The 11,050-nt window shown below is 42.0% G+C and overlaps 1 protein-coding gene across 1 annotated transcript; it reads right to left on the bottom strand.

Annotated features, from left to right (window-relative positions):
• Nucleotides 1–1,242: 1,242 nt before the first annotated feature.
• Nucleotides 1,243–7,484, bottom strand: LOC119440843 (uncharacterized). Its single transcript, XM_037705711.2, has 5 exons — nucleotides 6,665–7,484; nucleotides 5,395–5,597; nucleotides 3,058–3,217; nucleotides 2,543–2,640; nucleotides 1,243–1,541 (listed from the first exon to the last, which is right to left on the bottom strand). The coding sequence occupies exons 1-5, from the start codon at nucleotides 6,792–6,794 to the stop codon at nucleotides 1,509–1,511; spliced, it is 624 nt and encodes a 207-aa protein (XP_037561639.2). The 5' UTR covers nucleotides 6,795–7,484; the 3' UTR covers nucleotides 1,243–1,508.
• Nucleotides 7,485–11,050: the final 3,566 nt, after the last annotated feature.

The raw sequence follows: 11,050 nt of genomic DNA, 5'->3' as shown, positions 1-11,050 counted from the left end.
CTATTATTATTACAGGCTAACCATAACAGGCACTTGTCATGACTAGGTTATGTGAAGAAGTAACTCGCTTCTCAATGTTTAACATTTTGTTGCAGAAAATGAATGCAATGAAACACTACAAAATGTTTCTACAAGGATAACCACAAAAGACAGTACTTTAGGAATGGCTAAATGACGAGAGGATAAAGTGTGATACAGCAGCCACGCAATATCACAAAAAAAGAACACGTATGCAGACGAATGCAAAGTAGACTAGAATAAAAATGAAAGTTTCCGGAGTTAAGCATGTTGACCATGACTTCACCTTAACGGGCACTTTTTATGACTAGGCTAAAACGAAAGATATTGCACGATATCACAAGTATGATAAAAGTGACTGAACAAGTCAAAGGAAGAACTTATTCTAAAGCAACAATGCAATGTGACAAAAAAGACCAAATACACAAGCTTGGTTGCTAGGCAATTAGATTAGAATAAACATGGAACATTCTAGAACACTAATTAAAAAGTCCACCAGCTGACAGTACTTTCAGATAGCGGAACATTAATTCTGTGTTGATTAAAAACCTGAAAATGATTCACATCGCGAGCTGACTAGCTACATATATTTTTTAATAGATGCCATCACAAAAACCTCCATAACGAGACCTTTAAAACATCTCCCATCCCAGCTCCTACAAAGGTAGCTTTCGCGCATACATTATTGTAAATTTTATCAATATAATGGTCACATCATGGAAAGCATTGTCAGATGTTTTCAAATACGCTCAGACACTACAAAAACCACAGCAGTGCAACACCTGCTGCTAAGATAGGTATTCCAAAGCAGAAGAGCAAGAAAAAGAGTGGCACTGTACCAGCTTAAAAAAGTCAACTGCAAGTAACATTCACTAAATAAAACGTATGCTCTTCTTGCATTCAGGGCACCATAATTTTTGCGCAGCTGAAGTGAAAAAAGTGCTTAAGGTGCAGTAAAATAGTGACTACTTCAGCAGTGCATGCAAAATGTGCCAGCTAATGCGAAGCAAGTTAAAAGAAGTAAAGCCTTCAGTAAAGTAAAAACAAACCCTCTCCCAAAGCAACCTGCCAAAGAAGCTCACGCCCAACTTATGTTCATGCCCTGGCAGGGGTTGGCTGGATGGATCACTGGTCTAGTAGTCACTGGCTGGATCACTGGTCTAGTTCGCTGGCTGGATCACTGGTCTGGTCGCTGGCTGGGTCACGGGTCATGTCGCTGGCTGGGTCACGGGTCATGTCGCTGGCTGGGTCACGGGTCATGTCACTGGCTGGGTCACAGGTCTAGTCACTGGCTGGGACACGGGTCTAGTCGCTGGCTGGGACACGGGTCTAGTCGCTGGCTGGGACGCGGGTCTAGTCGCTGGCTGGAACGCGGGACTAGTTGCTGGCTGGGACACGGGTCTAGTCGCTGGCTGGGACACGGGTCTAGTCGCTGGCTGAATCGCATGTCTAGTCACTGGCTAAATCACGTCTAGTCACTGGTTGGATCACTAGTCCGGCAGGCTGGAAGGATGGCTTGCTGACTGCAAGTAGAAAAGAAAAAAAAAACGGCATAGCTGGAGTTCTTACAGTTGCAAACATAAGAACATTAGGCATTTATTAACAGGATCATCGAAGTGATTCCCATAAAAAATAAAAATGCATGTGGCTTTTGTGTTTCTGAGATACAGGACATGGATAAAACTTCCCATGGCATCGACAGAATGATGAAGTTTAATGTCACACAGCAACATATACAATTATGAGGGTTGCCACAGTGGGCTCCAGATTACTTTTAGCCACCTAGAGTTCTTGTACAGACGTATTTTCTATTTGCAAATGAAAAAGCTGCTATGAGAAGCTCATCACAATAACTTTTTTATGCTTGAACATAAAGGGACCCTAAAAAACACCCAGTCAGCTGAATTGACAAATAACTCTAATAACTCTGTTAGTTTTACGGTAAGAAGTTGATTATTAGAAATGAGGACAAAATGTGAAAGCTCCGCTTTTTTAAATTTTGCGCTGAAACTGTTAGCTGTGCTACATTACGTTGACATCGTATTTGTGCCATTGTAGCCCAGTAAAATTTCTTTAAACTTGTGAAGTTCAGTCTTCCTCTTTTTTCGACTAGAAATTTGTCCACCTTTACCCACAAAATTTTGTTAGGCCAAAAGCAAATGCTGTAAACATCCATAAGACCATGGTGAGCTGGTGCTGGAAGTTTAAGGCAGCATTGCCTCTTGTCTCGTTGTTGCGCCTTTTCTAGTTTATCAAGCATTTTCCCATGTCATGAGTTTTTTTTGTGCTATATATAGCTAGCTTACTAGCACACCTCAAATTATTTTTTAGCGCTCCATTAAGCTACAACACCAAGTGCGCTGTCAAACATTTGTGTGCTTGTGGTCCCGGCGTGAACTGCTGCAAGGACTCCGTAAATCTTATCAATAACAACAGACGTCAAATTTCTGCAATATTGTTCACACTGGTAAAATAAATAACATAGCTTTCTGTAAAAATTACTAACGAGAATGCTCTTAATTACCTTTTCCGATGCACATCTTGCCGGGGCATGACGAAGCCAGTCTTTGCTTGCACTTTCCACTACAAAATTGTCACATTTATGGGTGACCTTTACAGCATCTGCAATTAAAAAGCATGGACAAAACACAAAGTAACACAAGCTTGCCTGTTGTGCATTGACAAGCTTCAAAAGACTAGCAATATTTAAAATGCCAAAAATTCAAATTTGCCACATCCTTTGTTAAAATGCCTGCATGACAAGCAAATGATGATGATATGGGGTTTTATGGCGCAAGGGCCAGAGATGGTCAAAGAGCGCCAAAAAATGGTGTAGGGAAGTTGATGATACAGTGGATGACGATGTTGCGGGCTGTATAGAGGCCTAAATTATTCCATGTAAGGTACGTAAAATATACAAGTATTAAAGTAATGTCGAGAGTGAGTGACGTCAGCAATGACCATAAAATATATTCTAAAAGGAAATAACATGAAAAGACAAGCGAATACTATGTTATGTAAGGTCATATATATACATACCAACAATGCACTTTGAGAGAAGCAGACAGTCAAAGGCATTCTTCCCCTTTCGTCCGTGCCATGAGAATGTTGATGCAAGTTTGTCTGACAACACACTTCTCAAAACCCTGCGTGTGCAAGACTCTGGGCTTGGACCCCCAATGTTTGCAAGCTGTTGAACCTGCAGAATTCAAAGTTACTAAAAATCAAGTGCATGAAAAATGTTGATGCATGATCAAGTGTATCTTTATAAGTTAGACCCAAACAAACATGAGATATTGAGTTAATCTGTTCAAAAGTTCAAGGAAGCAATATCTGGAATATTCAGATGTAGTCAGGTAAGCTGAATTAATCAAGAGCAAAGAAAAAGTAGCCCAAGATTACTGCACTATTACCAAAACTTGCCTTTTATCTGGTATCTAAAACTGGACGAAAAGGTAAAGATCGAAATTAAAATTTTTAGTGTTACTCCTGAGCCATATAAGAAAACAAGCACAAATTTCACCAGAAACTTCAGAAAAAGAAAATGTTTATGTCGTCTTATTGAGTCATGCAAGGGCTATTTCAGATGTGAGCTATGTTCTTTTAGAAATGTGCTTCAGCTAAACAGTATGTTTTATATTCAAGTGTTAAGTTAATCTGCTGCCAATAACAAACAATGTCATGCATGTATCTGAACTTCAACATGGCCAATAGAAAGTTGCCCTGCAAGAAAACATTTAGTTTTTGAGTCCTGTAAGGGTGGCCCACGTTGAGTACAGTGCTGCATGTCCTGTTCCAAGTTTACATTGCATAAAAATGTAAAATGGCTTTCCTGACAGTTGCTTACATAATGAGGTTTTTGCATGGCAAAAAGGTGACGTCAGCAGGGATACAACAGCAGGCACATAAAGTGTCTGGATTTTATAGACCACGATGTAGAAATATCACAGTAGGCCAATGCAATACGCATGACAATGCTGGCTGGCTCCTTACAGCAATAGTGACAAAAGGCTCCGATGAATTTAAGAAAAAGATTATTCTCAATTTCCAAGTTTTCCTGTTTCCAGATATCAACTACGCTTTCAAGCAGCTAAGACTGGGGTGATATCTTAGGTGCAGTCTCTGGCAGCAGAATAGCACGACTTCAGCATAGAGTAGCCTAGCAGGTGCTGCACTACGACAAATTCCTGCAAAACTATGGTTCATGTCTGATAAAATGGCCTATGCATCACTGTATCTGGCTACATAAACATTTTAATGCGATTAGGAATATTAGCACACTTCACGGTGTTTCTGAGGGCTACATATTTGCCCGCCAATTTGGGTCACTGGGTAGTTCATGGTCTAATGGCGAGCATCGAGCTGCTGTCCCATCCTCGGGCCAACTTGTGTCAGAGATTTGTGACATTTTGTAGGCGACGCTGATCAGTTAACTCGGTTCACACTAACTTGTGTCACTGCGATATGTCACTGTTTACGTGCTGCCCTTCAATGAACATCCTTCATCCTAACTTATGTCACTGGGTATATGAAAGTACGTGCCACGTGTGAACGAACCTCTTATGTCAAATTTGGTCACTGCATATGTGAATTGGGTATGTGCCGCTTTTGAATAAACCTCTTTGACACCAACTTGGGTCACTGGACATGTGCGATGGTTTATGTCTTCCATAATAAACCTGTTTTGCGCCAACCTGAGTCACCAGGTATGAGTCCTTCATACAGCGCATATACACGCAGGAAAAAAAAAAACAGTTCAACACGTGATCTGTTTAACAGCAGTAACAGTTTGAAGAACGGGTCACCAACTAGCCCGCAAGGAAGCGTTATTAGGTATGCGTTGCTTGGTAAATGGCACCCTTCAATTAAGCTATTTGACACCAACTTGGGTCACTAGTTATATTAACTGGGTTATGTGCCGGTCTTCAATTAAACTTTTTGGTGCCAACTTGGGTCACTGGATGTGCAACTGGGTACTTGCCACTCCTCAATGGAAAAAAATTAAAATTTGTCTGGTGCTGGGCAAAATGAAACCCCCGTCGTATTTCTCCACAATCTTGTTAAAATATATGTTCACACACGTGCCACACAGAGACATTACGGCAGCACTATGTGGTGCTGCATGTCCAGAGGGAAGCGTTAAAGAGGAACCCGGCAGTGGCATAGTGTTGATACATTTCTTCAGTGCTAGTCACAGTAAAGTCGACACTCATCATAAATTGGTTTCTCCCAGAATTTTTCATTGATGATCATGCCTGCCTTAAAATGTATTCGGAACTTTCGTTTTGGACAACACTCGTAATAAATTTACTTTTCATGTTCACAAGACATGGAAGGTCAGACAAGGTAGCCTTTGGAAGCAGAGCAAGATCTTACCACAGCCTCCTTGACTGGTCCAGTTAGTGTTTGGTCGAATTTCTTCAGTTCGTCATAGCTGTCAAACTGGCCCACTACAACTTGAGGAGCGTTGTCAGACTGTTTCACAGTGCACCGGGTTGTCAACGCTGTTAGCAACTCGCCTTGCTGCTGCTGAACAATCCTGAGTACAGAGAGCCGTGTCAGCACCTCACGCTGAAATTCTGCACATAAATGTATGAAAGGTGCAAATGTCATGTGCTGGCAATTGTAATTCAAGTACCACAACAGAATTCTGCAATGCAATGTTGCAAATAATGCAAAAACCAAAACTCTGGAAGCACTTTTATCAAGAATGTATTTAGATTATTAAGGCATTCGTGTGCTATTAACATGCAACTTTGGTATAGATAACATTGCAGAAACTTACAGTCCAATACAATTTACGTTTTTGCCATAAATTAATCTCACCTCCAATAACCTCTATACCATGTCCTTTGGTTCTAGCATCCTTTGGAAGTGTGGAAAAACAGATATGAGTTTTCAAAAGAACCAGTAGAGCTGAGAGACATTGATGAGTAATATTGTTGACAACAGCCCATCTTGCCAACTCCGAGGGAAAATTGTCACTCGCATTAGAGCTTCCCTTCTCAGCATGCCAAACCGAATTTTCGGGAGTGCCTGGCTGCGGACCGTCAGTCATTGGATCACTTTCGGACCAAATTCTGACCCTTAGCTCGTGCTCAACATCACTGCTATCAACGGGGCTCTGAATTTCAGAAACGCACTCCAAGACACAATGTGCATTTTGCTGGGAAGGCGAAACGCTTTCGCTGCTAAAGGGGAAATTCGAGCTGCGAACAGGGGACAGTTCACGAGCACTTTGCTGAGAAGATGAACGGCTTTTACAGCCAGTGGGTGAATTAGAGCTGTGAACAGTTATTTCTTGAATGCATTCTTCATTGCAACAGTCCCAACTGAAATTTCAGCTGAATGCTCCGTCACTGCAAGATTCAAGCTTGAAATTCTTTCCAAAATTGCCGCGACTTCGAGACGAGCTCTGTTGCGAACATGGCGCTTTGTCCAGCTGAGCTTCGGCATGCTGCAGAAAACAATAACCAAACGCAAAATTAAACAATGCTAATGAAGGCTACCATCACGAAAATGAAATCACAAATTCTAGCGCTGAGCTTTCCAAAGTTGCTGCACCATTAATGCCGTTACGAACTCTATGGTTACGGAATCATGACGGCGAACCTCAACCAGTCTAAGAAGCGTCAACTCAATTTACCTTTATGTTGCGCAGAACAGGATGAAGGCTCTTGAAGCTTATGTCTTTCGAGCTCACAATAAACTATTAAAGAAAATAAACAAGGCTCTGAAAACGGCGACCCGGGCGGCTCGGAACACAGCAGCACCATAGACGAAAAGCTGTAAAAAATGCGCGCGAACGAGCGGCGAGCGGCTACGAGCGGTAAATGGTGCTGGCGATGACAATGGCGGCGTCCCAACTTGTACAAGCACGAAGTTGATGTAAATTTTCTAACACAGTCACAACTTTATTTTTAAGGTGTACATGCACATGTATATTTCACTTTTTTAATAAAATGACTTTAAAGAGCAGGCTGTTTTTTTTTTGTTTTGTTTTGCTAGTAACGATGTGTTCATGAAACCGAAACTAGGCAGATATGATGCCGAAACCGCGTTTTCTTGATTTCCATGGGGCATCCACATGACTCAAAAGAGCTTATCACGGGGCTCTATTGCAGGATGGGCGTTAAGATCACTTATGGAAAAGTTAATTAAATGAATTTTTTAATTTATCTGAAAGGCGCCTATTTAACTAGTGTCCGCCGCGCTGAATTGACGATCGAGTGAATAAAACACTTTCACATCGATTAAATTTGTTTCCAATAATAGCATCTCGTATTAATGCGCAAGCATTCTTCAGCGAGTACCCCAGGAAAATCTCTCCGTGACGCAAAAAGTGTAATGCCTTGCATCTGTACTAAAATGCGTAATTTCCGAATACATTTATTCGTTATAATAGTGTAAATGTAGATGATTGGCAGCTTTATAAGCGTTAAGGAACAATAAAAAAATACTGTAGCTTGCACTAGTGGCGCTAGGCTAACGAAACAGCGCAGCTGATCGGCACATAGAACTACCAGGTCATCCCCAACATTTGCCGAAATTTATTGATTTTTGATTGATTATCGATTACCTATTTATTGGCTATCCATCAGCTATCGGAATGTATTGGCCACGTAATTGGGCTAGGCTATGCACTACCAAGTCATTCCCAGCATTTCGAGGGACTTATTGATTATTGATCGATTATCGATTACCTATTGATTGGCTATTGCAAGGTATTGGCCACGTATTTGGCCTATGCTAAGCACTACCAAGTCATCACCCCGATATTTCGGAATGTATTGATTATTGATTGATTATCGATTAGCTATTGATTGGCTATCGCAAGGTATTGGCCACGTATTTGAGTTAGACTAAGCACTATAAGTCATCCGAACCAGCATTTTCCGGAATTTATTAATTATTGATCTATTATCGATTAGCTATTGATTGCATGGCTAGCACAAGGTATTGGCCACGTATTTTGGCTAGACTAAGCACTACCAAGTAATCCCCAGCATTTTCCAGAATTTATTGATTATTGATAGATTATCAATTAGCTATTGATTGGCTATCTATTGGATATCACAAGGTATTGGCCACGTATTTTGACTAGGCTTAAACACCTTCGCTAGTTCACAGGGGTATGTGCCATTGTGCTTGGACCCTTTCTGCACTACTGCCAGGATTTTGGGGTATGCTTCGCATACTAGACAACTCCAGTGGAATTTCTGCTGTAATATGTGTGCTGCTGTCGCATACATCTAAAGCACGTCCATGGCTCACATGTCATAGATGTACGTTATACATCCAGAATAGAAAGCCAAAGAACATCCCTTGAACAGCCACATGGCACGAAGCACGAATGGGACATCCATTAGATGTTTATAGAATGTCGTTTTTCGTCTTGGACATTTCGACCTTACCAGTACGTCCCATGGACATTCGTGGTTTACTGGGGACAACATCCTTCCCTGTGTTACATTCGCTTATAATACTGCGACACAACGAACTACCGGTTACAGCCCTTTCTTCCTGGTGTATGGACGATCTGCCTCCTCCGTCTTCGACTCCGAATTCTTTTTCTCTCCTGCTTCGCCTAACACCTCCCTCCCAGAAGAGTTTGCAGCTCGACTCGCGCATTGCCGTGCAATTGCTCGTCGCAACACCGCCGCTACCCAAGAAGAAAGAAAACGTCGCTGCGACAGTAAACGCCGCGACATCGCCTTCCATCCTGGAGACCAAGTCCTCCTCTGGACGCCGGTTCGAACCCCTGGACTTTGCGAGAAATTCCTTCACCGGTACATTGGGCCCTACACAGTCCTACAACAAACTTCCGCAGTGAACTATCTAGTCACTCCGCTTCACTCCGTCGAGGACCGCCGTCGTCGTAGTGCAGAAATTGTTCACGTCTCCCGCATGAAGCACTTTATTCCCCGTTCAGCCGATCTTTAGATTGCGGCCAGGTTGGCCGCTTCCACGAGGGGGGGAAATTAGTGTAAGCGCATTTCACGTACTTCATCGTTCTCATTTGTATATAGCCATCATCATCCCTGTTTCTCTTCTTCTTCGTGTTTGAGCCTCGGCCGTGCCGGTGGAATAAACGGGTCTGCCAGTGCTGCCTGTCCTGGTCGTCTTCCGTCTTTCAATACAATGGTTTTATTGGCATGTTATACAATACCGCAGTGATATTGTAAGAGACACTCGGAAGGAGCAGTTGCCGGCCTTGATTGCCAGGCTAAGCCCGCCTGTTGCTACAACCCACCAACACCACTACTTAAATAAAAGTAACATACTCTTGTAAGATATTTGTTTGCAAACCATCTAACTGCTAATGACCTAGTGGAAGTCGTGTGTATTAAATCAATTGCCAGTTTAATTTCACTCTACAGTAGCTTTTTCATATCCTATCTGCAACATATTTCTGATCGTCATCGTACAGCATAAGATATTGCGAGAAAGTATTGCTTAAATTTATAAAGTAAATGTGACCAAGGTAAAACAACCGCACATATGTTCCTATTTGAAATACCGAATTGCACATATTTATTGTAAATCAAGTGTGGCTTACTCACTTTTTTCTTCACTTTTGTATTACAGAGCAAACTTCTGTGGGCAGCCAGTGGCGTCCAAGAGGGAAGGGACCTGGATTCCTGTGGTTACTGCAGCTACGTCTTTTTATGTGGTTACCTTTTCTACTGTATAATTTTGTAAAATCATTCTGCGTGTCCTTTTATTTACTACTCAATAAAGCCGCTTTCTCACAAGGACAGGTTGTAATTTTTTCTGCAGGTTATGCACATTTGCTTTGGATGTGTATTGCACATTAGACATATATGTTTAAAAAATTTATGCAAGTTATTATAAATAATATAATGTAATGCTTCGATTTAATTTTCAGTTCTATATAGTAACATGTGTACTATGAAGCTAGCATAAGGATGCATGGTATGCTCAAGAAGTTGCCAATAATATTGCTTATGCCACTGTAGGATGACAATCGTATAAATGCTGCTTTGAAGACGGCTATAAAATGCCTGCATATTGTTTCTGAAGCCATTATACGCTATGGCTTCAGAAACAATATGTTATGGCTTCAGAAACAATATGCAGGCTTTTATAGCTTAATTTGTAACAAAATTCTGGGAACGTCTAATAAAATTCTTAACTTGTTCTTGTCAAGATGTTTTATAAAAGCCTGCACAATGTTTCCGAAACCATTATTACAGAATTCTGGAAACGTATAATACCAAGTTGTTCTTGTCGAGATGTTTATTAGCCAACTTTTAGTGTAACGTTAGCAGGGCTTACTAAAGTACCTGCAGACGTCCACAGCTAGCAAATGTCTTGACCAGGACAGCTATTAGACTTTTGAATTATCCGTTCCAAGACATCTTTTAGACATCAAATAGCTGCTTGTCTGTTTCGTGGGATGTTACATGCAGCCGGCTGTTTCTGGTTTCCGCTTCGGCAACACTGTAGGCAAGTTGTTACCTTGTCTTGGGTGGGGGGTGTAAGCCTGCTGCTAGAAAAGGACAAGTTATGTCTTTAATTATAGCTCGGCAAGCTTGAAACCGGTATTTTCCACCCTTTTCATCCTGTTGAAGGGAACGGCTGCAGAGGAAAGCTTAAGAGACGGCTAGCGTATTTGGTCAATGGTCGTTGCTTGACCAGCGAAATACAATGGGATGATTAAGTGCCAGCGGTGGGCGCCCGTCGCGGTGACGGCGCCGAGATTAGGCAGAGGCGCAGCTCATGACATGCAGATTATACCTGACACGCGGAAGGATGAGTTGAGCCGGCTGGCACTGAGCTAACGTAGAGGGTGCGTCACGACGCCATTAGCACCCAAGAGTACACAAAGCTGACCTAAAGAAGAGGGAATATCGGTGCTTCGTCACGTACATCCCGTGCAGTCGCCATGACAGCAAAAGCTTAGATGTCCGTGACTGTCGCTGGCTCCTGATGTGCGCGTGCCGGTCGTGTAATGGAGACAGAAAGCGTGAACGCAGTGCTCATTATTCACCACGCGCACCTTTTGCAT

The sequence above is a fragment of the Dermacentor silvarum genome, chromosome 2, assembly GCF_013339745.2.
Source record: "Dermacentor silvarum isolate Dsil-2018 chromosome 2, BIME_Dsil_1.4, whole genome shotgun sequence".
In the NCBI taxonomy this organism is placed as follows: Eukaryota; Metazoa; Arthropoda; class Arachnida; order Ixodida; family Ixodidae; genus Dermacentor; species Dermacentor silvarum.
Note: the sequence above shows the minus strand (reverse complement) of the source record. Positions and strands in the feature narration are given on the sequence as shown.

Excerpts from the sequence above, each read along its gene's own strand:
- LOC119440843 (XM_037705711.2), bottom strand. The coding sequence starts at position 6,794 with ATGGTGCTGCTGTGTTCCGAGCCGCCCGGGTCGCCGTTTTCAGAGCCT. Across the intron at positions 5,598-6,664 it reads CTGTTCTGCGCAACATAAAG|AATTTCAGCGTGAGGTGCTG; the intron begins GTAAATTGAGTT and ends ATTTATGTGCAG. Across the intron at positions 1,542-2,542 it reads CAAGATGTGCATCGGAAAAG|TCAGCAAGCCATCCTTCCAG; the intron begins GTAATTAAGAGC and ends TTCTACTTGCAG.